Raw genomic sequence first — 27,327 nt, 5'->3', positions numbered from 1 at the left:
TGAAATGTTTGTCTGAGTCACAAATCCCCCTGCCTTTCTTCTTCTATGTCATGCTTGCTTGAGAGCTTCTCCCTGACTCACAGTTTTTAAATTTTGACACAGCCCAGTTTGCTGCATGGCAATTGAATACTTTGCCTTTTAATATTTTATTATGTAATTTATACCTAAACACCATAATGATCCAAAAATCACTGCCACTTTTTTTGCAGATTTTTGAATAGAGAGGTTTTGTGACTCAGATTCAGCACTGAATTTTGTTTCAAGGCAAAGTCAGTGTAGTGTTACTAAATTAAAAATTAAAGATAGTGACTCCCACAACTTGAATTCTCCATTTAGCCTGCTGGCTGAGTTTCCTCAGCTATAACATTATCGAGCACTATGCCAGAAAGGGGGTCATACGTGTGCATGTGTACGGACAAACACTTCTCATAATTGAAGTAATTACTATTTGCACTGCAGTACCTTTCTTCTCCTCTAATAATCATATCGATTTGTTTTCTCTTAATAAAAAGAGGACAAATCCCTGCTGTATTTTCAGTGTACATTCATTCTTTCATTTGGTTTAGATTCTGGAGCTGCTGATATATTGCTGGTGTCTAAGAAGCCTGGGTTTACTCTTTATTAAAGCCACAAACAAAACAGATTATTACAAAATGTTCATTCTGAATGCTTTGGTAAAAAGAACATGGAAGCTAGGGGCTCTGCAGCAGTTTGGATCAAGCTTGAGCGATGGTGAAATATTCTTAGTTACTAAGATAGGAACATAGAATTACCATGCTGGATTAAATCTTTTGTCCTTCAGATCTAGTCTTTCATCTCTATTGTTACCGCTACAAGATAAATGAGAAGTTCAAAACAGTGCTTTGATTGTCCTTCATCAAGGACTTTGCAGCAGGTAAGGGCTAATGCCCCAATCTGGCACAGCATTTCGGCATGTATTTATTTTAGAGCATCCATCAGCAGCTCCACCACCTTCTGCCCCGGTCTGAGGCATGGGACCAGATTGCTGCATGAAACCTCTTTAAAATTCAGATACACAGAAAACCAGATGAGTAAGACCTGCGTCATTAAATGTACTCTATTAGATGCTCACATTTGTTTTTTTACCCAGGATAAAAGAATTAGTTGTATTCTCCATCTCCTCCCAAAAAGCTGAAGCCTCTTGTTATAGAAAACATAATTTTTTATTATAAAATTATGCCATACACAAAGGAATTTCCTGTGACAGAAATTTGCATATTGCAGTCTTAATGTTAAAACAATGTCCAGAATAGGAATTTAAGTTAGAGTCTCTCAGGCTGCCTTTGGTTGCATGTTCACTATGCAACTGTTCTCACAGAGCACACATTTTTTAACATTCAACTTTTGAATCGCTATTACTTTTCCTCTTCTCTCCGTGGCCGCTTGCGAGGGTTCATTTCAGTATCTTCTGCATTTTGAGTGACGGCTGGAGGCTGCACATCTCGGAAGCCATGAGACTGTAACATATAAGCAAAATCATGTGGTAACACTTCTATGGATATAAAGCATGAGTAACTAGTTCCCAGAAGATGAGAATAAGGTATGATGCTGTCATTTATTTTAGATGAGCGGCCACAGAACGTTTATAGACTAGGCTAAGCTCAGAACTGCAAGCTTTTCAAGAAACATGCCAAGTAGTAACTGTGTCTCCTCATTTTACTTTTTAAAGATACTTTATTTTCACCAACCAGGCTATCATTTTCATTTTGCCACTAATAACCCCTATGACTATAAAGCACTGCTTCTCTGTAAATTAACTTACGTTGCCTATTTAAAGAAATTAAAAGCCAAATCTTTCAGCCATTGTTCAAGCCCCCACAGAAGCGAGGAGACAACTGCATTAATTGCCTCTGTCATTTTCGGAAACAAAACTGTGAATTTCTAAGACCTAGGATATTTTTGTTTCATGTATCTACTTAATGAACTGAAAACATCAATGAGACATTGTAAGAGAACAGCATCTCTGAATCAGTCTCTAGACTGCAAAGACTGTCCCAGCATAGTAATTTATGGGACACAATGGGATGAGAACTGCCAAAAACTAAATGTAGAAGTGAAAACTAGATGCTGCTACTCAGGAGAGAGCTTGAAGTGACCTATTTGGCTTAGTACCATTTGTATTTTCTGTTACCTTAGCTCACAATTTAATGATTTTCAAAGATTTTAAAATAGGAAAGATCTGGAAAATCACTTAGTTAAACATGTCATCAATGCAGATGGAGATACCGAGACGTGAAGCCTGCAACTGTCTTCCCATCTCCAGACAAATGCTGTGCAGGGAGGGCTGCTGACAGCTCAGGGAAGACTCTCACTGCAGTGCAGACTTAGAGAGGAAAAGGGGTTAATCGGAAAAAGAAATTGCTCTGGGGATCCTAAATGCTCAGGTAGAAAAAATGTGGGGAGGAGAGCATTTCAGGAAAGCTGACATTTTAGGATGGTGCAGTGTGAAAAAGCAGGCAGGATTTCTATCAGACGTGACTTTTCTAAAATGCCAGTGTGTCCCATACCAAGATCAATCCAAACCAAAACCCAATCAAAATGTTTTGCTTAAGTTTCCCATCGCTGTATTTCTGTTTCTAAATGCCTCACCTCACGCAGCCTGCTGTGTTTTTAAAGGAACAAACAGCAAGAGGTGCCACGAGGGCAGCATTTGTGCAGTCCCTCTGCTATTATAAGCAACTCAAGTGTTATTCTAAATAGCGTAATGGGGAATCTTCAAGTTTAGTGTTTCACTGCTGCTTGCATCTAATCTCTGCCATTTCCCTGAGGCACAAAGGTGGTTCTGTAGCCAAGAATCCACTTAATCCAGCACGCTAGACTCCCAGCGAAAGCATTCCAATGGTTATAAAGGCCAGAACACGATAAAGTAGGCTGCTTAGTATGGATGTTTTGCATTTAGTTAAAGGCATGTACCTTCTGGGCATAGCCCCTGGAAAATACAAGAATTTTGTATATTTCTATGAAGCTTGTTAGTGGTTTTTAGATGGAGAGAACATAGCTAACAGAACCAAGGCTTAAAAAGGCTCACTGGACCTTCAAAGCTCAGTCTATGGTATTTTGAGTTGTTCTTTAAAAAGTCTTCTGGTGTCTCCAGACTGCATCAAGACTGACAAAGGCAGATGGCTTTATTACTTGAGCGGTATTCTCATCACTAGTCTGGCAGACCCTCCACAGTTCAGGGAAATACTGACAATTCCTCCCCAGAATATAGGTCCTGGGTCTCTTGCTTTCACGATCAAATAATCAGGTCACATTATCTGGGAAATTTAGGTGAATCAGATGATCTACTTACTCCCCTGTGCATAAATCAATTTACATTTCTATACTCTGCATTTAAGAATGAATCCTTATCAGCCTGTGAAAGAAACTGTGTTTCATTTGGTAGGTGTTCCACAGCTTCCACACTGGCTGAGTGGTGACCGACTTGCCAGTATGCAGGAAAGGACACAGCTGAAAAAGAACTGGAGCTGGGTCACTAAGTTACACACTTCTCCATCGGCTTACAGGCACTGAACAGCCAGTTGGTCAATGGTACCAATTTGCATAATCCTAAACATCTTTGAGGATCTAGGCTTGAGGAATTTATTATTTTTTTTAATTATCTTTTTTTTTTTTTGTATGCTGGCTATACATAGATGTGCTAGATCAGATTTGGAAACATTGAAACGTATTTACATCTTCCAGAAACTATGGAGATGGGAATGAGAAATGATAACAGCAGACTGTTGCCATCAGACCTGAATTTCATGAAAGAAACAGGGATAATACATTTTTTACTTACAGAAACCATCTGCTGATGTAGCTCAACAGGATTAAGGGAAAAAACACAGGGATAATCTTAAGTTTTAACTAATCTTTGATTAGGATACACTCTCAACTGTATTTCAAGATTATGTGCATTCACACAGAAGAAGAGCCCATAGCTGTTTTATAATGGATATAAAACTGAAAGGAAAAGGCAATTAAACTGTCTAAGATAAAATCCATCTGTTTGTCAGCTGGAGAGAGAGGGCTGCACATTTATATCACATGATCCAAACAGCTTTGGGATGCAGCCCCACTTACCCTTCCAGTCTTTACAGAACTAAGAATATATATATATGTTTGCATATTTCTTCTGTCCAGGTGAATACATTCAGGGTTAGAAAAATAAATATCTGATTTCTGTTCAATAGTTTGAAGTTCTCATCTTATGGCAGCATTAAAATCTGCAGGAAATGCTATGGCAACGTGTTTCCATGAGGACACGTAGCAAATAGTTATGGCATGTACCTATGTTATCTGACGTTTGAAGAGATGAGCGCCGAGTGGTGGGGTTTTTTTAAACTTAAATACAGCTTGGGCAGTATGTATTCTCATTAATATGTATCTAAGCACTCCACAAAAGAAAATAATCACTGGATTTAACTAGTGATGAACAAGGACTCAGGCCATAAGCTGGAAGCTCCTCATATGATAATGACAGCAGAGACAAATCTGTATATATTGGCTGGTGACAGGGTGACCGGTAGGATGGAGCTATGAAAGAGATAAATACAACCTAGGTTATATCAGGCAATGCACTTAAAGCAGAGATGTGGAAATATGTATGGCACTGGTGAGACCTCTGGAATACCATGTACGATTCTGGTCACCCTTGTCCTAAAAAGATAAACTCAGCTGGAACAGAGAAGAACCACTCGGGAAACAACAACCAACCTGACAAGGGAGAAAACAGCTTGGCTTGTTCAAGTGTCCCAAAACGAAGGCTCAGAGAGTGCATGATTGTTCTCTGTAATTGCACTTAGGCCAAAAGTTAACATCAAGGGCAGACTAAATAATCAGTACTAGCACAAGAACAGATGGGGACAGGCTGTCTGTAAATTTGATCTGGAAATCAAAATGTTTAACTCTAAGAGGTCATTTTAACTCCTGGGTCATTTTTCTAAAGAGAAAAGGTGCGAAATATTCATAAACCTGGAGTCATCCTAGTGTTACTGTCTACCTTCAGAAGACTGAAAGGCAAAGGCAACCCTAAGAAACCAAACAGCATTCTCAGATTTGTCTATGTGTCTGAAAACTCCTTAACAGCTAACAATTTGCCCCCATCTCTGTATCTCCATCCCCAAAGAAATACTAACTGTGATGTGATAGGGTATGGTTGACTCCTTCTGACTCGGTGATTTGTACAACGTTGCCAACCTGGTTAAACAAAAGCCAGATAATTATTAGTGAATATAATAACAATAAAAATTCCAATAACTAAATGATCAGACCCAAATTTTCCCACAAACATGGGGTAGATGACCAGTGGAATACTTATGTATGAATTTTCATATAGCTCATTTAAACTGTGGGTGCCAATTTTCCATCCTTACATGACCTGACAGCTCAAATACAGTATAGACCTACTAAAAAGAGTGAATGATTAATTAGCCTTGTTTCATCACAGCACTTGATCACATTTTTGGAACAATATTCATTATGAATTCATTCCAAATGCCACTTTCTTAAAACGCAAACAAAAAAGGTTTTGAGAGCAATTCTTTCCTACTCCGTTAAGCAATCATTTGTTCATTGACCTCTCAAAGCTGGGATACCCTCAAGAATTCAAGTATTTCTAAGGGAGTTTTTTTTTCTAGAGATTGCACAAGCTGTCAATATAACCTAGTGGATGGTGAATAAGATGTTCTATTTCTAAGCCTGACCTTGCCACTGACGTACAGCATAACCTTGAGAAAATCGTTTGTATTTCTCCTCTAACACTTCCTTGATTTTGTGCATTTAGATTCTAAGCAATGCATCTTGATTTGTGCTTATACAGCACCTAGCCCAATAATATGCTTGCATATTATAGGTAATACTATAGATAGAAGATCTATAATATAGACAGAAGATCGCAAAGCAGCTCAAAAGCAAGGGATTTTTCAAGCAGTCCCAGGGCTGCTGGTCTGCACCCTGCCCACCTTCCCAAAACTTACGCTTATGTAAAGCCAATATAGACAGTATTCTGCCCTCTGTATCAAGACACTCTGCCAAAGATCCCGTTAATTATTTTGGGGTTTTTTTTTCCTCCCTGAGGTGCCATTCTATTAGAGAGCACGTAATTACAGCCTGAGGAACACTGCCACTTCATATTAGCTACACAGGGAATTCCTCAGAACATTTAAGTGGTGGGTTATACTTTACAAAATAGCCTAAATCTGAAGCTGCAGCAGCCATGCTTTTACAAGCGCTCAGCCAGGGCTCTGCTGCATGCCTCTGACTCAACAGGATCTTTCCTCACAGCAATGAGAACCCTTATAATTAAGCTCTGACATTTTCAGTAGTAGAGAGAAAGAAAAAGACAGGTATCATATTTGGCCAAGGCACAACTTAAAAAAAAAAAAAAAAAAAAGGCAAATGGATTCTCAAATGGTCATCTCTGTGCCTCAATAACCTAATATAAAACCAAGAACAACAAAACCACGATGGATCACCAGGTACAGGTAGTTCATTACAGGCAGGCAGCTGTAATCGGAATTGCTATGCTTCTGCAGGCCCTGCTCTATATTAGCTGCATATTTAGAACAGTAAATAAACCATGTTTGTCTATTTTTGGCTTGCTTTCTGGAACCTGTATCCATAGCCTTCTTCACTCTGTTGCAGAAGAAAAAAGCTCTTTAATTTTGATACATAAAATTAACTTTTGTTCACTCTGCAATCATAATGTTGATGCAACTTCTGTCTTATAAAGGCTGTTAACTAATCAGTGATGTTAATTTAATACCAAATTAAACAGCCTGCTGTAATCATTCTGCATTGCCTTCAAACTTAGAACTTAAAAAGCAAAACTCCACAAGGAAGTGTCACTGCATTTCTCTTTTGAGTTTAACAAGCAAAAACTATGCACAACAACATTCTGGTAGCACTTTTGTTTGCTGTTTGCAGGAGATTATGGAATTGAAGCAAGGCTTCAATCTCAAGTTGCTGCACTGTGATACTATGTACAAGACAAATTTAACTGACCAGGGAAAAAGAAGTGAGCTTGCAATATAGAGAAGAGGTAAAAAAAGAACCAGGAAACAGAAAAAAATCTCATTGCAACAGACAGAACTTCATACTGTTTTTAGAAGGGTCATCCTTATTCCTTCGGGCTTCTAAAATCATCTTCCGTAGGTCAGCTCTGCATTGGGAGTAAACGCAGCTCTTTCTGCCTCTCTGCAGGTCACTGTAACTTGGTATCTGCGTAGCTCTCCCATTTTGCAGAACCATCCTGCTGCATTCAAAGGCAGAAAGGTCCAATGGCTGCCACTGGGGCTCAGGGGCCAGTAGCCCGACAGTCTGTCCTGAGAATCACTGTCTGGGTGGAAAGCCTTCTTTGCCATCTTTGGCTTTGTACTCACTGGGGCCTAAAAGACTGAAGCAAAGAAATTCAACTCCCTGCTTACAAAATCCAGATAGTAAAATATCTTGGGCTGAACTAGAAAGCTCCTCTTGAGCCTCAGTAGCCTGGGACACGGCAGACCAAGGCCAGAAATCAAATTCAAATCCCTGCTTGGCCACTAAGGCCAGTCTGAGAAAGATTCTCAAATGTCACATTTGTCAGTATTATTTGGTACCGTACTGGCCTACATTTTCACTTACCTCTGACTGTTGTCCCAGTGAAAGATCAAACGGACAGTAGCAGCATGGCCCCAGCTTTCTCCTGCGTGACACAAAACGACAGGCCATTTTATTTATCTCCTATAACAGCAGCAGCATCAGTAAACTGAACTAAAATTAGACCAGTCTTCAAAAAAAAACCCCACGATTAAAACATACATACCTTCCTTGCTGTAATGAATCACTTTTTTTTTCACATGTGCAAGGATTTCACAACCAGTTTATCAAATATACAGAGACAATTAATAACCTCTGTACTCACAGCGTGTTTTATAGAAAGCTTGATGCAATACTTCCATATTTGTAGAAAGATTTTATATATACACCTATAAATGACAAGTACTAGACAAATCTTGAAAACAGAGGCAACACGAAGAAAAGGTATTTCTAATTACTACTGAAGAAGTCTAGTGAGTATGTCTAAATCCTACTTCAAAATTGCAGTATTCTGTCTCTCAGGCATAATTATGAGCAAACATCACTCCCTTTGGGATACAAGCTTTGGGAGAAAGTCAATGATTATTAAAGTATTAAGGGCCCCTGAAGCAGTTTCTGCTTCTGACAGCAAAATGCAAAGGAATACAACCAAAAGTAAGGGGCGGGGGGGGCACGGTGGAAAGAGAGAAGGAAGTTTGGATTGCTCTCCTGTTTCAGGGAAAACAGTCCTACTGTTTCAGTTCACAGCTGACCATAGGCTCAATCAATTTATAGACAGTTTTATTAGGTGTTTTCCTCTGTTTATCCCCAGAGACAGTCAGTAATCCAAAGACGGATTGCATTTTAAATCAGCCGTTTTGGTTAAGTGCTGCAAGCCTCCTCCTGTTCACCTGCACCCAACCCTGTAACTTCTGAACCACTTGTTGGTCTCCATCGTGCCACCAGCCCCATGTGCCCCATGTGCTCTGGTATTCATTATAGCATGGGGAAGAAAAAGAATGATTCAACTGTAATGAAGACATAGACCTTCCAGGTGCCCTGCCAGATCTTGCTCCACTATATCTAAGTTGAGTGTAAAGATTTTGGCTATCAGATACAGTTACAAGTCAGAGATCAAAATACATTTTACAATGGGTACAAATCCATACCAGAATGTTTCCAACTGTATCAAACATGAGAGAGAAATGCTACTGTAAAATTATGTATTTCAGAGTTAAACTGGCTGCAGATTAATATTTGACCTCCTTTCTAAATATATCCAGTAGAAATGTCTAGGAACACCCAGCTTAGCCATCACTAGTGGGAAAGAAAGCTGTCCCCTTCAAAAAGCTCTTGACTTAATACCTTGCAGCATCTGTGGTTTGTTTTTTTTTCATAATTAAGAACTTCCCTTCTGCTGGGAAGCTGAATAAGAGTTTAGAGATTAATGCGCTTGAGAAATCTTAGAAAAGGCTGTTTCTAAGGCTTACCAATCAATGGGGGAAAAAAAGCCATTTAGGGAAGGCAATAGGATTGATTCTACTTGGGGTTTTGCTGCTGACCCTCCCTCAATAGTTCCTTGGGCTACAACCAACCATGGAGGAGTAGGAGGTTCTTTAGCCGATACGATGAGACTGTTGAAATAGCATCCCTTTAGAGGGGGTCGTAAAAACCACCTTGTAATCCATCTCCTCAATACTTGCACCGAGTCTATGGAATAAATTCACATCTTTGTACCACTCTGAAAAGCTCAACTTAAGATATTGCTGTTTAAGATGAGGGGAATATCTCTTAGCTTAAATATTTTACCAACTGGTACAAACTTTCATTTTTGTGTAAGTACACACTACTCAGTTTAACAATACTACGTGGTTACATACACATTCTGGCGAGAGTCGCAATCATGGGTCAATGCAAGGTTATGTCTAATTAAATGTTTGTAAAAGAAAATATGCACAAGACAATAGGTGGTATCTTTGAATTATAACCTACTCTGACTGTCTTCACATTCTTTACTGTCCCCTTTGACTCAATAAACACAACAGCTCTCAAACAATGCTGGCTATTAAAAAAAAAAAGACAGCATCTATTTGCTTTACTTGAGTTTGTAGCCAGCAAAGCTGCCAGAAGTAATGCATCAGAGAACAAGAGGCAAAGATGACAAAAAGGGTCAGAAACCAGAAGCTGGGTCTTTATCTGCATGCGCAGCTCAAAATTCCACATTCTTCACATTCTCGAAGGAGATGGTCTGTAGTTGTTCATTTTATCTTACATCTGTGCCAAACGGTTCAATGCCTGTACAGACATTGAGAACATTTTTGCCTTTGTACTGCCGCCTCCTTCTCCCTCCCCTCCAGAACAAGGGAATCATTACTTAGTTCACAGAAACTGAAGCTGGGCACCGAGATTTTGTGTCCTTTAAGTGCACCATAAAATAATACAAAGTTACAACCTGAAATAAGATTTGAACGCCTGGAGCTTTTTCTTAATTTGTCAAAAATCTCTACTTCGGAAGAACTGTTCTATTTTCCCCTGTGACCACAGCAGAAGAGTCCATATAAGATACTCTGCTCCTCGCAGGAGCAGCCTGTAAAAAACACTTAAACTCACTATGGGCAGGCTGTAGTTGAGGATCCCACATAAAACTTCCCTCTACATCATAACTGTAGAGAGCAATAGGTAGAGAGTTCCAGCGATGCAGCAAATATGAAATGCCTTTGCAAATAATTAATGGAACATGTTCAAGTATAATGGCAAAATAAACAGAGGCAGTGAATGATTCTCAGGGAATTTAGGAAATCGCAGCGTAGTTTGAGGTGTGCAACCATTAAGCTGCATTCTTCTGTTTGTGCTTTAACATGTTCATCACCACATTCCTGCTAGAGGTTTACTGCTCCCAGGGCCATCCCTACATTTTTCGCATGATCATTCATTAGCCAATTTCATTCTGAATTACCTGATTCATCAGAGGTTTACTTATTATTTAAACAGCTCAATCTTACTTGGTCCACTTTTGGCAAAAATGGATTGGGAAACAATGCCACAAACAGCTCAGCCAGCACAGAGGACACAGCAGTGACCTCCAGCAGGGCAGTGGCCTCCTTGGCCAACACAGCTGGAGCTGGAACAGAGGTAACTCCATGGCCCAAGATCCCCAGGGGAAGGCTGCAATACATCAGCTGCATGTCCAAAAGCCTAGTTACACAGATTTCTTAGTACCTTGTGCTTCCCCATAGAGGGCAATTCAGTCACCTTAAGGACTACTGATAGATCTAATATCAAATTTATTATTCAAAATTTTGGTTTAAAAAGAAAAAAAAAAAAATCTAGCAACACTCTCAATCTGTGAGTTTCTGCAATCTGAAAGGGCCAGGACTTTTGAAAATATTTGTAATTGCTTTTCAAAAATCTAACCAGGATTCTAACCTGCACACTATGATTGAGTTTAGAATAAAATCTGACAGTTGCTAATTATAATTACAATGCTGACATAGGTAAGCACTTCTGTAGAGTTCCACAATGCTAGCAGTTCCAGATAGGTCTAAGTTTCACCATGGATTCTGCTACGCTGCAGAAATTCAGCAAACAATTTCATTTTCTTTGTACACAATACCAAAAGAAAGGAAGTCACAGATTTGAAGATTAACTCAGTTTTCAACTCACAAGCTAAACACCTACCCAAAGCAGGTACCAATGTGGATTGGCTTTGTCCAATCCTTGTTGTCATTTGGTTTGTCAGAACTACCTAAAAGAGGAAACAGAAGCAAACAAATAAGAAAATCTCCAGAGAAGCAGCATATTGGTGGGAGGAAAGAGAGGGATTTTTCAAAAAGCTTTTACCAAGAGTAGTTACTCAGGCAAAACTCTTGCCTACTCTAATGAAGCTTCTGTGTTAATGAGAAGAAACTGTAAAGCTGCCTCATCCTTTCTCAATAGCCAAAACAAAATTACGAGAACCCTGCAAAACGTATTTTCAATTTGCATTGAAGGTAGATTGCTTTAATTCAAGACTTTAAAGAAGCCTAAATTTCTCCCTTCCCAAGGGATGCAAACTCTACACAACTTGTATATGCCACTGTATTTGTACTAAATACTGTTTGGACCTGTATTTAGAGGCACGTGACTTGTACTAGCCCTCTACAAAGAGATAGATTTCAGTCACTGTGGCATAAATGAACTTGGTGGTGCTGCTCAAAACAGGCATAAGCCTAGTGATTAACAGAATTTCTGCACCTTGTAGTCTAAAAATGCGCAAGTGGGTACAATACAAAGCAGAATGAAAGTGAACAGACAGAGCGGGGGAGTGTTTTCGCAGCACGAATCACTCGTAGGAGGTTCACAGACAGTCTAGGTTAGATCCCTGGTAGAAGTGGGGGTGGGTGAGACAGAAAAGAGCCAGGAATATTAATTGCAAAGTTCATTAAAAATGAAAAATAAAGAATTGTACCTATCTTAAACCCTAGGGGTTTTCATTGTTTGACGTGCTTGTAATAATTCTTGCTTGAACAGTTAGAAATGTGCGCCAGAGCAAGCGATTCCACTGAGCACACACCAAAACACTGACAGAGCTGAAAGCCCCAAGACACATATTGCATATTTTAGAGAAGTAACTCTTTGTACATGGATGGTAACAGCCCTGAACAGGCTCCCCATCTCATTGGAGAAGGGCTGGTCTGGGCATCCCAGCAAAACCCACTGAGTTCAGCTTTAGAAACTAAAGGAACTTATTTTCTACCATATTAGAGCATTCAGACTGCCCGGCTTTGCTGCCCGACAAGCAATCTCTGGCACGCAAGCTGAATTTAGACTGCTTGCAAGCGACATGGAACTAACTCAAAAATTAACAAGAGTGCCCCTCTGAGTTAAATTATTTCTGAAGCTCTTGTGACTAATCACTTCTTTAGCAAGGGTTTATTTAGCAAGCGCTGGTACTAAACTGCTCACTTGTTCAATAAAAATAAGTTATATACGTTTCCCTCTGACCAAAGGAAAAAAAAGACTGTACAATGACAACTGCTCCTCTTCAAGGTCACCAGGTCCTCAATTTATGAGTGAAAGCACTCAGTAACCTGAAGGCTGTGCAAATCCAGCAGCCACACAACATCCGTGTTCCTCGGTGCCCACACCAGCAGGAAGAAGCTCCATAATTCACATCAGGGCGAGAGAGAGGGGAGGCTTTCAGCAGCAAGGCCAATCGCCCAACCCAGGCAGAACGCAGAGCCCTGCTCCTTCCCTTCCTGCCGCTATGGGAGGAAGCACAAGGGGAGGGTTATTTTTAGCAGTTGCGAACAAAAGCCGATTGCGCCAGAGAGTTGTGGGTGACAAGGTTGCAAGTCACCTGGAAACAGCTACAGGCACCAGCACCATTTTGAGACTGTGTAAACTCAAATTCCTGGACAATGCTTTTCTGCGCTGTGGAAAGACTGGCCAAAACAACTTCTGGAACAGATGTAGCTTCTGAGTGCCATCTGCTGGCTACGCGGCTGCAGATTTGCTGGCCTCCATATTGGCGTAAATGACGTAGAAACAATGCCCAGGAAGGAAGCTATGGGTTTCCATGGATGCCAGGAGAGCAAGCCAAACTAGCAGATAAAGCGGTTTTCCTCCCCAAAGAACAGTTCCTCCGCAAAGACCGTAGTTTATTTTTAAACGAAGAGTGGAAAGTTATGTTGGAGCTGCTAAATACTCTGATGTATTTTAATGCCCGCGCTTTGTAGGTAAAAGTCACCAAAGGAGCATTTCTTGTCCAACCAAATCATTAAAGAAGATGATGTGAAACAGCATAGCAAATTGATACGCCACCATGTAATCAAGATCTACAGGATGCTTTTAATGCAAATTTTTACTTATTTTAGCAAGTCTAGGAATTTTCCACCTGAACAGTTCTGCCTGTGCGATCCATCTATATTTACTAACCAAATTGGCAAACATGAATGTACAGGATATTATTGCAGTTTTATTTTGCTATTTATGGATAAGCACAAATTACATTTGCTTAATTCTTTGTAATGTATTTATTCCAAAGTAGCATCTTTTGTGATTTAAACCTGCTCCTGACTTACCGCTGATTTATGATCATTTGCTATGATGATTAGCTGCTGTGCCAGACCATTCAAAAGTCGTGTCCGAAGGGAGAGGTCCTCAAAGTCATGGCGAAAAGGAAATGCAATTCCATCAACTACCACCAGTCGGACCTAAATGCAGAAGAAAAGGAAAATCTACCATTACTATTCTCCAAACCAATGACAAAAAGCAGCAAGACCTCTTTTTTTTAAGTGCATTGGAATGTTTTATGTAATACGATGACAATCTTTTATTTCATACTCAGATGTGCATGACAGTATAACACCTATTGTCTGTATGTCGGAGACAACCAGCAGTGCAGAGAGTGCAGGGTATAGAGCCTCAAGCTCCCAACACACCAGTGCACTTGCTATGGGAGTCCTGCATTATGCATAGCTACTAGCTCAGGCCATAGCTGCACTGGCTTAAATAAAACACTGCACTAAGCTCTCCCGTTAGTTAACTCGGCACAGAGCTGCCCTTCCGACTGTTTCCAGTTTCAGAGCTCGCTCACTCACAGCTGACTTACCTCTGCAGCACCTGGTACAGAATACAAAATAACAAAGCTGGACTTAAAGCCTTGCAGAAGAGAAGTTGGAGAAAAAAAAATAATCATTAAACATCAGAATTGTACTTCAGTCAACTCTCCACAAACACTAATTTATTTCACTTTCTCCCTCAAAAATTAAATCCAAACCAAAATTAGAATACATGCTGTCTGTAGTCACTGTTAAGATAACTCCTCTGATTCTAAGGATCATATCAGTGATCTATCTTAGAAACATGGATTTTAACAGATGCTCAAAGACATTCCAGACACTATGCAATCGAGTTGAGTACCTGTCTTGCCTGAAGATGTTTGCTTTGCCGAATTATTTCTTTGGTAGCAATCATTAGCTGAAGCTAGAGCACAATGCTGCCACTGGCTCATTACCCTCAAGACACTATATAAACATTAGTCTGGGATTTTGATTTATTCTAACTTCATTTGTTGAACCTGTTTTGATGACCCAAGTTTGTCTGAAATACAGAAGGGAGATGGATAGTCTTACAGCGTCTGCATGCTCAGATGTCACTCAAATCCTAGGTACCTACAAGTTCCTGCATTAATGCACAAGATAACAAATTGGAAACAAGACAAGAAAACTGATTTTCTGTATTATTGATTTAACTCATTACTGGGAAGTAGCTTTATGACTGGAATATAAAAGCCTGCAGCAAACATCACTCTCTGAAATGGCCCTGGGCCTCCAACTGACAAAAAAAAAAAAATCTTAATTTGAAAAAGATTAGAAAGTAAGAATTAAAATAAAATATTCTTCTGTTTTCTCATTTTTCCTCCTTCCTGCAAATTCGTTTCTATGTGCCTGTACATCGTCCTCATGCGTAATTTTTTTACTTTAAGAACAATCAGTTTAATAGTATAAACATGACTCATGCTAGAAAGGAATGTGTACAGTGTTATATGACTTGTCTATCGGATGAATACGTCCAGGTAGGATGCAAGTTAGGTTATTTTCTCCCAGTTGCACTTGTTATAGAACAGCAAACAAGTAAACTTAAAGTGTTCAAAAGCAGGCTATATCAAGAAAGCCCGGTAACACACGTGCCTTCTCTATGTCAGTCTGTCTCTACTAGACCTTAAAGAATTATGTATATTATGCCAAGAATATTTTCTAACATAGTCTTTTTCATATTGTTAATAATATGAGAAAGACCAATAATATCTCAAACTAAATCTTGTTACCAAATGACACTCACTACAACTACGTATCTCTCAAAAAAACCCTAAAAGCTGGAGGTTTCCTGTGGTCCCAGTCTCAGCTCCAGGCCTGCACAGTGGGATCAGACTAATTTTAATGAGAGCTGGACTGCAATGAGCAATCTGGCAAGTCACTTATAGCCTGTCCAAGGAATCAGCAGAAGGTCTTATGGTTCTCCTGCAACCTTCAGTATTTCAGGCTGCAGGCCAAGCACAGATAATCAGCACAGATGGTACCAGGGAACTGCAGCCCAATGTAACTGTGCTAATGAAGCCACGTACTTTCCACAAGAGCAAACACAACAGGGCACCGTTAGTACCTGGCAGAGAAAGGGAAATACCAGACTACACTAAGCAAAAGTAAGACTCCCATCTGCGCTTTCAAGAACATAACAGCTTCCAAAAATGGAAATGATATGCAAAAGACAATCTAACTAAACAACACTGATTTGTGCTCTGTTAGAATGAGGCACAAGTCATTTTCCCTGAATCCCATTAGGGAGTGATCTGCTGTGCAGAATCTAGAAATCTGGAAGGGAGGTGGTAAAAATCTGCCTTACTATAGCATTTCACTAAGACACTAGGTACTGGGAAACTTTTTGGCTGTAGTCCACCCAAGAGTCGAGCTGCAGGCTCTGGTTGCTTGTAGCAACAGAAGATGTATTGGAAAGAAGGAGAAGAGTCACTTTCTGGATGCCAAGATGGTGCAGGATGCTTCTGGTCCTCAGTGATCTTCTAGGACAAAAAAAATGGCACTAAGCTTTTCTGATCCCCCTGCATCATGGTGATCACATCACACCTGGCTCAGAGACTCTTTTGTAAAGCAGTTGTGTGATGATTCATAACTCAGTGCTCACAGAAATGTAACAACATGTGTCAACATAGATCCAGTATCCTCGCCTGACCTGAAAGTGGAGATTCGGGATGGTGGCAGCAGTGGTAGCAAAAACAAATTACTCTCAAGAGTAATTGGGATGGGAATGAAAAAGCTAACAAACAAGCAAGCTTTACATTTGTGCTCTGGCGTCAGCCAATACATTGCTGTCAAGCTGATAAGGTACTAAGGTGTTACTCATTATACCAGATTAGCATCCCTGAAAACCTTTGCTGTGAAGATGAGTCATATCTCCTGGTAAGTCTTGCAATAACCCTTACCTTTGAATGCTCCGAAAGAAAGTCTGGGAGGAGGTAGACCTGTGCAAGGAGCTCTACGTAGTCACGGCAACGGAAGTAATATATATGAGAAAGGATACTTTCAAGCGAGAAAGTCTCCAAAGCTTTTAGATGATCTGAGAACAAATAAATAGATGAGTAAATGAGTCAGAAGTCTGTGCTAGCATATTGCTACTTTCTCATTCTACCAAACTATGCCTTCCACGTATAGCAACAGCAAAACCCCCAGAAACAGAAACAGTCAAGGTAAAGAGTGTGGGAAACATACCTTCCATCTGGCTTGAAAGTCAAGAAGGAGGTGAGCAGATGCTATCTCAGCATTTACACAGAGATACACCGGAGCCTCCACGGGAGCGCTCCAAAAATGAAACATTTACTTCTGAAAAAATAATTTTTCCAGTAAATCACTTTCAAGCCAGAACACCACCAGAGGACAACAGTGACTATTAATCATCCATTGTTTAATGTACAGGCAGTAGCTCATTTACTATGGTGTCCTTTTACCTCTGTTCAAACAGAAGTTTGCTGGATAAAATACTCTAAGAGTAACATAAAAGTTGTGTCACTATCCCCAACACACTGATGACTTAAAGAATAAAACTCTACATTAAATGCGACCTGGCTATATTGACCTTATGAAGGAGGAATTCCAGCTACAGCTTTACAATATGGGGCTTCAGCAGCAACATTGTCCTAAGAAATTCTGCCATTCCTCTCCTCTCTCCCCAGCAGCTCTCTTCAAGAATTATTCTTGAAGTAGACCGGCTCAGCCTGCAGCATGGCTCCACACACCGATGCAGTTCAGGGTATGACACGTTCAGGTGGAAATGAAAGGCTGGCAGCACGAACTCCTTAAGCCAGCGCTGCTGCTGAAACCCTCGCACTGTAAAACTGCAGCCTACGAGACACTCGATTCACTCGGATCCTAGATCCCGGCCTGCGAGGCAGAAAGAAACGACTTAGCGACGTACCTTCTTCTTGATGAGCTTCAGCAATAAGCTGGCAATGCTGCACACAGGCGGCTGCAATATCCGCTACTCTGTCTACCATAAAACTCCCTTCAGTGTCAATGAACACGGCTTCTCCAGCTACGCCCCCAAAGCATTCTGGGATCTGTACGTCGACTGCCAACTGCATACTGCCACGGGAAACAGGAAAAAAAAGAGAAACATTTACATCACAAAGCTCTCCCCTCCCAACTCACTCCTAAAGTGACATTTCTGCTGAGGAATACACGGAACAGGAAGCAGTACAGCCATTACATTTATAATGCTGTGCGAGAGTCCGAGATTGCAGTCATGACAAGATGAAAAATGAACTTTCTTCATGTTAAACTAAACAAAGAAAAGTGATTCTCGGTTGCACAAAAGTAATCTAAAAATAAAATACCACAGCTGTGTTTTCCCAACGCCGGGCGCTCCACAGATCTCGGTGATTTTTGTTAGCTGCACACCACCTCCCAGAATATTGTCTAGTGCCGAACAAAAGGTGATGATGCAGCCCTGGGCTTGCTCCTCTTCCAGAAGTTCCAGTGCTGTGCACTTTCTGGTGGCCCCAGCAGCCCTTGCTGCATCCCCGTGACATTCCTGCCTCACAACCTGTAATGCTTCCAGTGCTTCTTCTTTGGAGATTCCAATTTCTAGAAGAGTCAAAACGATGAAACGCTACCTTATTTATATAAACAGTGATTTATTGAAAGTATGAAGAGATAATTCAATTTGTTTGACAGAACCTGATCGTTCTGCCGTGTAACACAAAAAAAAATAATCCTTTTAGTATAACGATGCATACAGCTTGCCAACATCTCTGGAACTAATGACGTGATTTTTCAAAAGAACACAGAGCAATGATGCCCCGCGTTCAGAATTCAGGTGACAGTAAGTGATCTGCAAATAAATAAAATCAAAACTGCTGTTCATAGACGTGGATGAGATCTGGCACAGCAAGTCACCTATTCTGCTCCGAATGTGCTATCATATTAATTTCATAGCAAATAAGGTCCTGTAAAAGGAGTCAGGTTGCAGACTCGTGACAGTGACGCCTATTGATGGTACTCTGAATTCTCAGGGTACTCCAGGGCTGAGCACCTTACACGCTATTTTTAGATTTGAAAGGCAGAGTGAGTAGCAGAGAGGAGATACCTGCAAATCTCTCTGTGTGTCTGTCTGCATAAACACACCCCTGCCAGGATCGAGCTCATTCACTTTGACCTTCAAGGCAAAACTATTACCGCATATTATCACAGATAATAAAAACGCTGATAATCAAAATCACGGTGCGCTTCTTATAATGGCTGTGCAAATCTTATTTTAGCTTCTTGAAAAAGGCAACTTTGGGGCTTCATAGGAGTTTATTTTGTTTAAAGCGTCTGCAGTTAGGGAAAGAGGAGGAATGAGAGACAGAATCCTCTGGTGGTTCTTTCTCTGTATCCCATTTACATCACTCAGTGTAAGAGGGATCCTTTGTCAGAATCGTGGGGTTTGGGTGTGGGTTTTTTTTTTTTTTTTTTTTGCTCGGGAAGTAAATATTTACATTTCCCATTTCTCTAGACTCGCCGAGGTCCCAGTGAATTTCCCGGGGGAGCTGCCCCTTCAGTCCCTGATCCACCCAAGATGCTCCATACGCACGAACCACCTAAATAACCGAAACCTTCCTCGAACCCCACCCTCGCTAACAAGCTGCTCCGAAAGCTTCGCTGAAGGGAGCAGCTTAGCGAAGGGCTGCGGGGGGGGAGGCCCGTGAGGCGGCCCGCGGGGCCCGGACCCGCCGCCCCGCCGGTACCTTTGCTCAGCCCGCAGGGGCCGGTCTCCAGCAGCTCCTCCGCCGTCTGGAAGCCGGCGGTGACGAGCTTCGCCCGCAGGGCGGGGGCCAGCGGCAGGCTGCCCACCTCCCGCTGCATGTCGTGGCTGCCGGTACCGGCGGCGGCTGTGGCGGTGCTGCCGGGCCGCGCTAGGCCCGCCACAGGGCCCGGCCCCGCCCCCCCGCCGGCGTGGACCCCGCCCCCACAGGCGCGCGAGGCGGGGGGGGGGGGGGGAGAGGGGAGAGAGGAGCAGGCGGCCGCGCATGCGCGGCGGGCGGAGGCGCGAGGCGCGGGAGCGCGTGCCGCGGCCGTTGGGCGGGCGGCGGCGGCCCTGAGGCGGGTGAGGCGGGTGAGGCGGGGCGGGCGGTGACAAGGGGGTGACAGGGGGTGACAGAGGGTGACAGGGTGCGCAGCCCGGGGCGGGAGCGGGGGGCATTCGTCGTGGGAAGGGGGCAGAAACAGCCAAAGGGCTGCTGGGCCCGGGCAGCCCCGACCTGGGAGCGGTGCTGGCTGCGGCCTGCCTTCGTCCGGTGTCCCGGTGTGAGCGACACGGGACTAGCTTCTCTTCTAACGCTTGGGAAAACTGCGCTTTTAGAAGACTCTGGTGTCTGAATTTGTGAAATTATTTACTTCATAACCAGCTATGGTGTGTGCATTTCAAGGCCTTAGTATTTTCAAGCTCACTAGGCACGGGGATGAGGAGCGAGACCCGTGTACTTGACCCAAACTGTTTCATACCAAGAGTGTCACGTTCAATATAAATTAAAAAGTTTGCTGAGAAGTTCTCTCTCTCCCTTGCTGGCTGCCATCCTGAGAACTCCTTGTCCCGGTGCCGGAGCCCTGAGCCCTTCCCTTCCTCCCAAAGCTGCTGTGCTCCCAGTGTCCCACATTTGCTGTCCCTGCAGGGACTGCACAGCTTCCTACTGATAGAATGGGCTGGGGATAGTCCTTGTATATTTTATATTGGTATCGGGATGAATACTGGTTCTTTAGTGTTATTAATGTTAATTATTTAGACTTATTTTATTAAAGCTGTTTATATTTTAACTGTTGGCTTTCCTTGTTTTTTCCTGATCCCCTTCCCGGGTGGGGAGGGGTCATCATGTGAGAGAATAATTGTCTAAACAACAATAAATAGTTGTGGATTCCTCAAACCGCAACACCCAGCCTGAGAGGCCTACACACCTGACAGGCTCTAGGGTGTTTCTGTCATCCCCCGGTTGTCACCTTTCCCTTTTCCTCCTTGGCACCATGTTTCCCCTTGGCCAGGCGTTGCCCACTAACAGCCCCTCCTTTCTGAAGCCTTTGAGCTATGGCGTTTTGCAGTTTCATTAAATTTCACCTCTTTTCCTAGTTCTGTTGAGGAAAGAAGATGGCTCATGATCTCCCTCTTCCAATTCCCTGCCCAGTCCAGCTTGGAATTATAAAAGGTGACTCCCTGGAAGCTCAGCTGCATGACTATGTCAGGCAAGGAAACTATGCAAAAGTGAAGAAACTTCTGAAAAAAGGTAAAATGTGAGTTTAGACAAGTGCTGGCAGAAAAGTTTTGCTTTTTCCTGTATCCTTGTACTTGTAAAAAATAGTCACCGTACTGGTGGTACAATTCAGTTTTGGGAACGAAGTATGTTTGCAAAATGTGTTACAATTGGCCTTTTCTGGTAAATGGTACTAATTATTGCATCCAAAAAAAAATGTTGTATGAAAATAAGTAAACTGAAAAGAAAACTAAGCTTTTAGTTGTAAGGTGCAATAAGGAAATGACCGAGCTGCTGTAAAACAAAGCGCACCCGGGGCAACGCCGGGGGGCGGGGCCTCCTGCGGGGGCGGGGATTCCCGGCCTCCGGGCAGGAACCGCGCGTCTGATTGGCCGTGTGCGGCATTAGATGCAGATGAGGGGGAGTATCCCAGTAGCCCCACGTGCGGCGGTCCCGCGGGCGCGGAGCGGGGCCGCGGAGCTCGGGCCACCGTGGGGCGGGTCTGGGAGGGCGCGGGGGGGGGCAGCCGGAGGCGGCGGCGGGCGGGCGAGCGGTGCGGGGTGTCCGTGTGCTGGAGGGCGGTGCGCGGCGGTGGGGCGGCGGCGCGGGGAACATACCGGTAAGACTATACTTTCAGGGATCATTTCTGTAGTTGGTCACTAGAGGGGAGTGATCGCCCTTGACCGGCGTCACAATCCGCGAGGAGGATGTTGTCGTTCTCTCCTGAGCGTGAGGCGGGCGGCGGCGCTGCCTGGGGCAGGAGCCGTGGCCATCGATGACCGTTCCCGGCTTCGGTCGGGAGGGAGAGAACGCGGGCTGAGCGGGGCCGGCGCCTTTTTTTTTAATGTGGTTGTAAAAATAGATGTTCTTATGAGTGAGCCGCCGTAGGTATCGGGGTGGTGCGTTCCCCACCAGTCAGCATATCCCGGCGGAACGCGGCGGCTGTCGGCCCCGTTCTGTGTCCCGAGCCTCTCGAATGGGTATTCGGTGGTATGACAATGTGGGCCTTCCACGGGAGGAGCGGGGCCACGGAAGGGTGAGCAGCCCAGCGGTTCACGTAGTGATCTCCGGTGCAGTAGATTGTTCAGTGAAAAGGAATCCCTTGAGCGTTGGTTAGTGCCCGGGTGTGCTCCAGCGATCTGTTGGGCAGGGCGAAGTGCCGAAGCCAACGCATCCCCTCCCACGAGCCCGGCAGGCGTCCTGCAGCGCTAATGAGAGGGGCTTCGGGGGCCGCCCCAGTCCCGCTCGGATCCGAGTGCGCCGCCGCCGTTCCGTTTCGTCCCCAGCTGCGGGCGGTGTTGGGGTGGCGGCACTGGGCGTCCTGGGGGGCGGAGCCCGGGGCGCTGCGGGGAGCGGGGCGGCGATTCTGATTGGCCGCGTGCGGCATTGGATGCAGATGAGGGGGCGGGTCCCCCCGGCGCCACGTGCGGCCGTCCCGCGGGCGCGGAGCGGGGCCGCGGGGCGCGGGGGCTGGTCGGGGAGGGCGCGGGGGGGCGGCGGGCGGGAGTTGCGGGCGGGCGGTGCGGGGTGTCCGTGTGGTGGAGGGCGGTGCGCGGCGGTGGGGCGGCGGCGCGGGGAAGACACCGTCAAGACTATACTTTCAGGGATCATTTCTGTAGTTGGTCACTAGAGGGGAGTGATCGCCCTTGACCGGCGTCACAATCCGCGAGGAGGATGTTGTCGTTCTCTCCTGAGCGTGAGGCGGGCGGCGGCGCTGCTTGGGCAGGAGCCGTGGCCATCGATGACCGTTCCCGGCTTCGGTCGGGAGGGAGAGAACGCGGGCTGAGCGGGGCCGGCGCCTTTATTTTTTTCAGTGGTTTTAAAAATAGATACTGTTATGACTGAGCGGGGACCTGCTACGGTGGGGTCTGAGGTGGGGAGAGCTACGGAACTTGGAAGGGCAGCCAAGGTATTTCATGGAATCACAGAATCCCAGGTCGGAAGGGACCTCAAGGATCATCTGTTCCAGTTTGTAGTGTCCAGTGGTTGGAGTCAGTCGTTCAGTGAAAAGAAATGCTTTGAGAGTTCGTTAGTGCCCGGGCGATGGTGTGCTCGCGGTGCCGTGGGGTTGGTTCTGACCAACAGTTCTCAGCAGAGAGTGATGAGGGGCTGGAGAGAAGCTGGGATTTGCCTTTCATGGTATGCTGTGGGAGTCTGTGTCTCTCCGGCTGGACCTGGAGCATGGGAAACTTTTGACCAGAGTCTGGTGGTCTTTAGGGAGAAACTGCTTGACGCTGTGCTCGTTATGCCATGCGATGCCACGGCAGATGGGCTACATCAGGTTGGGCCCTGGGGCCCCAGGGTATGTGCTGGGATCTGGGCTTGGGAGAAACTGCTCCCTGTTACACTGTCGGCTGTGGTATGGAAGTCCTTGGTGCTCAGGCTGGATCCAGAGCTGTAAAGGACAGTGTAAATCACGATGGTGCTCTGTGGGGTTGTTCTAGTTGGTATTTGAGTGTGTGTCTGAAACCACTGGGCCTCGGTAGCCCCTAGAAGCCAACACATCCCCTCCGAGCACCCGGCAGGAGCCATGCAGCGCTGCCGGGCATTGGTGCCGGGGCCTCTCCTGCTCTGGCACCCTGGGGCTGGACGAGCATGGACTGAGGAGGTCGTCCCGTGTGTTGTGTCATGAAAATTTTGCAACTGGTCTGTGCTGAGCGGGGAGAGAGGCTGGGGTGCAAAGTATAGAATAACAAGCATAATTCCTTGTTCATACACACGAGGTGTCCCGTTCAAACTGGGGCACCCTAGATGAGGGTTTGTATGTGAGTTCTTACATCTTTCAGGCATTCAGGTACAAAATGATGTGATCAGTCAGTAATTAACGCACACACAGAGTACTGTTTTGTAAAGTGGTTATTACTCTGTGGAGTCATTATCCGTTTGCCTTTTTCTGGCTCTGGGTGTCCGCAGAGTCAGTCTTGCTGCAGTTCCTTCTCTCTGATGCCAAATAATGGGGGTGTTTCACGGAAGTGCTAGCGGGGCTGGCTGCTGGCATTATCGTGGTAGCTCAGGGGTATCTTTTATTCTTCCTGGGCTGCTTTTAAGGTTCTAAGAAAGCCCCCTCTTCAGGGTGGGGGCCACCCTTCTCCTTGCAATGAGTTGGGGTCCGTTAATCATGCTCACTCAACCATGACTATGCAGTATGCCATTATATATCTTATGGAATATGCATTATGCCACTATATATCTCAAGAAGGTTGATACGATTTCATCCTGTAGAGACCAATCGGTACCCTCGTTAGGAAACGGTATTTCTCTGACAGTTGTCAGAAAGAGTCATTTTCACGGCCGCCGGGTAACTTTGCAGGAAGTGCGGGCTTTTGCAGGAGCTGTACGGTGCGGGTGGCGCTGCCGGCCGGGGCTCTGGAGTCTCCCCGGATTCCGGGATTCCCCGTTTGCGGGCGATGCTCCCTGTCGGTACCGGCTGGAGCCGCGGCCGCCCCGCGCTGCCCCGGGACCGAGCTGTGGGCGGGGCCGCGGTTCTGATTGGCCGCGTGCGGCATTAGATGCAGATGAGGGGGCGGGTCCCCCCGGCGCCACGGGCGGCGGTCCCGCGGGCGCGGAACGGGGCCGCGGGGCGCGGGGGCTGATCGGGGAGGGCGCGGGGGGGCGGCGGGCGGGAGTTTCGGGCGGGCGGTGCGGGGTGTCCGTGTGCTTGAGGGCGGTGCGCGGCGGTGGGGCGGCGGCGCGGGGAAGACAGCGGCAAGACTATACTTTCAGGGATCATTTCTGTAGTTGGTCACTAGAGGGGAGTGATCGCCCTTGACCGGCGTCACAATCCGCGAGGAGGATGTTGTCGTTCTCTCCTGAGCGTGAGGCGGGCGGCGGCGCTGCTTGGGCAGGAGCCGTGGCCATCGATGACCGTTCCCGGCTTCGGTTGGGAGGGAGAGAACGCGGGCTGAGCGGGGCCGGCGCCTTTTTTTTAATGTGGTTCGAAAAACAGATATTCTTATGAAAGAGCGGGGGCTCCCTCTCCCCAGGGAGGGGACAGGCTCTGTCGCGGCGGAGGCCGGGGTGCTGTGGAGCCGTGGGTGCCGCTCCGTGGCGAGGCCTCCTTTTCGACTGAGCAAAGGTTCAGCAGAAGCTCAGTTACGGTTTGTGGCCCGAGGCTTCCGCTCTCCAGTCGCTCATGCCAAACAAATCCCCTCAGGTTTCAATTTAACCTAATTTTAGGCGATCGCACCATGAATTTCAATATTCTATAAAGTAAAGTGTTCTAATCCCCAATAGGGGCCGCCTCAGCCCCGCTCGGAGTCGTTCCCGTTCCGTCCCCGAGTGCTGTGGGAGCGGTGTCCGGGCGGTGGAACCGGCGCCCCTCAGCCCCCGCCGGGCGGGCAGAGCCGGGGGGCGGAGCCGGGGCGGCGTGAGGGCGGGGCATCGCGTGTGATTGGTCGTGTGCGGCATTGGATGCAGATGAGGGGGAGTATCCCCGTAGCCCCACGCGCGGCGGTCCCGCGGGCGCGGAACGGGGCCGCGGGGCGCGGGGGCTGGTCGGGGAGGGCGCGGGGGGGCGGCGGGCGGGAGTTTCGGGCGGGCGGTGCGGGGTGTCCGTGTGCTGGAGGGCGGTGCGCGGCGGCGGGGCGGCGGCGCGGGAGAGAGGTCGGTAAGACTATACTTTCAGGGATCATTTCTGTAGTTGGTCACTAGAGGGGAGTGATCGCCCTTGACCGGCGTCACAATCCGCGAGGAGGATGTTGTCGTTCTCTCCTGAGCGTGAGGCGGGCGGCGGCGCTGCTTGTGGCAGGAGCCGTGGCCATCGATGACCGTTCCCGGCTTCGGTCGGGAGGGAGAGAACGCGGGCTGAGCGGGGCCGGCGCCTTTTTTTTTTTCAGTGGTTCAAAAAGTAGATCTCGTTCAGTAGCCGCACTTTGGTTGCAGGTCCTCAACACCGTAGACTACCCTTTTACTGCGCTCATTATTTTCAACAAAATTGGTTAAGGTAATAAATTCTTCCTCTGACTGTTAATTATTGCTTTAGAAGAATTTCGGTTTTTTATCAGTGCAGTCCTCTGGTGGTGTCTGCGTTCATTCAGGTTAATACTTCTCATATTTGTATACCCTTTATTTGAAAACACGGTGGACAAGCAGTGCATTGTATGCATTGAAAGTTACAGGGAAGTTCTTTTGCTCTTTTTTTTTTTTTTTTTTTTTCAATTTCTGCTAATATCATTATGTTTTCATATTTCCGGTATCTCAGAGGCAATATGGCAGTTGGTTTCAGTGTTAATGAACTCTTGCCTTTTTGGGGTCAGGGGCAAACAAGCACCTTGTAATCTTTTGTTTTCTTTTAGGAATTTCTGTTGATGCTGTTAATTCCATGGGCCAAACTTCACTCTTCACCGCTGCATTGCTAGGTCTTCGTAAAATAGTGGATGTGCTGTTGGATTATGGCTCAGATGCTAATCAGTTAAGTATAAATTATTTTTTTTTTCTTAAATTGAGTTTAATCTTTAATCTTTTGGTGGTTTTAGTCAGTGTAATAATACACGATATTCACAGTATATAAATGAAGAAGTGCTTAAGATGCGTGTTGCTATTTTAGCCAAAGATCCTCAGAGGTAAGTAGCCGCCTCATTTTCCCTATTTCACAGTGTATGTTGTTGTTTGGGAGTACATAAACGTTCTAGGTGGCTGCTGGTGGTGTGTAGTAAGGGTAGCTTGAAACATTTCTGCTTTAACCTTCCTCAGTCGCTGTTACGATGGAAGCACCCCAGTCCATGCTGCTGCATTCTCAGGAAATCAGTGGATTCTTAGCAAGTTATTGGATGAAGGAGGTGACCTGAGAGTACATGATAAAAGTGGAAAAAGCCCTCAGTGCTGGGCTATGTCTGCTGGGAAAGAAAGCAGTGCTCAGGTATGTGTGTGCAATACATGTTGAATATGTACTAGGTACGTGCTCATATCTTCACCTTAAAGTGAAGGAACTCCAACATTCCAGGGAGAAACTATTGGCTTTTACATGTTAGATAACTACTTAACATTATTTATCAATGTCAGCAATGGTTTTTTTGAGTTTTTGTCAAAATGGTTTTTGTCAAAATGGTTTTTTTTGATAATCTGAATCTCATGATTCAAATTATTTAACTAAGGTCCCGCTCAGATGCAGGGATGTGTCTGTCTGTAACTTGTTGGGACCTTGATGTGTAAGTGTGCAGTGAGGAGAATGACAGGCCCTTGTTTTCGATCCCTGATGTATGTAATTTGTTTGCATGTATGTGCAATTCAGGGGTGAAGCTGAAGCAGTTTCCAGGTGCGTCTCAGTCTGTGCATGAGCAGTGTCAGCAAATGTGGCATTTTTGCTGGCATGGGAGCAAAATGTATCAAGAAGGATTATTCATGACAACGATATTGATTTACAATTCGTATTACAATACTCCTCTTTCCTGTTACTACAATGCTGCTCTTAACAAGAAACCTGATACTGCAATTTTCAGTGCGTGAATGTCTTGAAAGTTAGTCATCTAGTGTTTGAAGTAAGCTTTTATTAAATT

The 27,327-nt window shown here is 45.1% G+C and overlaps 2 protein-coding genes and 4 non-coding genes across 6 annotated transcripts in view; 5 read left to right on the top strand and 1 right to left on the bottom strand.

Moving 5' to 3' along the window:
* Nucleotides 1–1,167: 1,167 nt before the first annotated feature.
* On the bottom strand, nt 1,168–19,527 carry RAD51C (RAD51 paralog C). Its single transcript, XM_074160720.1, has 9 exons — nt 19,340–19,527; nt 17,948–18,197; nt 17,530–17,696; nt 16,541–16,674; nt 13,623–13,754; nt 11,239–11,305; nt 7,627–7,687; nt 5,142–5,202; nt 1,168–1,478 (listed from the first exon to the last, which is right to left on the bottom strand). Exons 1-9 carry the CDS (start codon nt 19,455–19,457, stop codon nt 1,377–1,379), a joined length of 1,092 nt encoding a protein of 363 aa, XP_074016821.1. The 5' UTR covers nt 19,458–19,527; the 3' UTR covers nt 1,168–1,376.
* Nucleotides 19,528–20,730: 1,203 nt separating this feature from the next.
* The window catches only part of TEX14 (testis expressed 14, intercellular bridge forming factor), a 31,424-nt gene continuing 24,827 nt past the window's right edge, over nt 20,731–27,327 (top strand). Inside the window, exons 1-3 of the mRNA XM_074160673.1 lie at nt 20,731–20,866; nt 26,128–26,242; nt 26,525–26,690. Of these exons, the coding sequence (XP_074016774.1) occupies nt 20,731–20,866; nt 26,128–26,242; nt 26,525–26,690 (417 nt within the window). The remainder of the gene's footprint in view (nt 20,867–26,127; nt 26,243–26,524; nt 26,691–27,327) is intronic.
* On the top strand, nt 21,455–21,658 carry LOC141473470 (small nucleolar RNA U3). The gene has a single exon (XR_012463567.1). It is a non-coding gene; the product is annotated as a small nucleolar RNA U3 (small nucleolar RNA).
* On the top strand, nt 22,422–22,624 carry LOC141473469 (small nucleolar RNA U3). The gene has a single exon (XR_012463566.1). It is a non-coding gene; the product is annotated as a small nucleolar RNA U3 (small nucleolar RNA).
* On the top strand, nt 24,541–24,743 carry LOC141473471 (small nucleolar RNA U3). Its single transcript, XR_012463568.1, has one exon. It is a non-coding gene; the product is annotated as a small nucleolar RNA U3 (small nucleolar RNA).
* Nucleotides 25,442–25,645, top strand: LOC141473459 (small nucleolar RNA U3). The gene has a single exon (XR_012463556.1). It is a non-coding gene; the product is annotated as a small nucleolar RNA U3 (small nucleolar RNA).

Source organism: Numenius arquata, chromosome 18, assembly GCF_964106895.1.
Source record: "Numenius arquata chromosome 18, bNumArq3.hap1.1, whole genome shotgun sequence".
Lineage (NCBI taxonomy): Eukaryota > Metazoa > Chordata > Aves > Charadriiformes > Scolopacidae > Numenius > Numenius arquata.
This window is presented reverse-complemented; position numbering and strand designations above follow the sequence as displayed.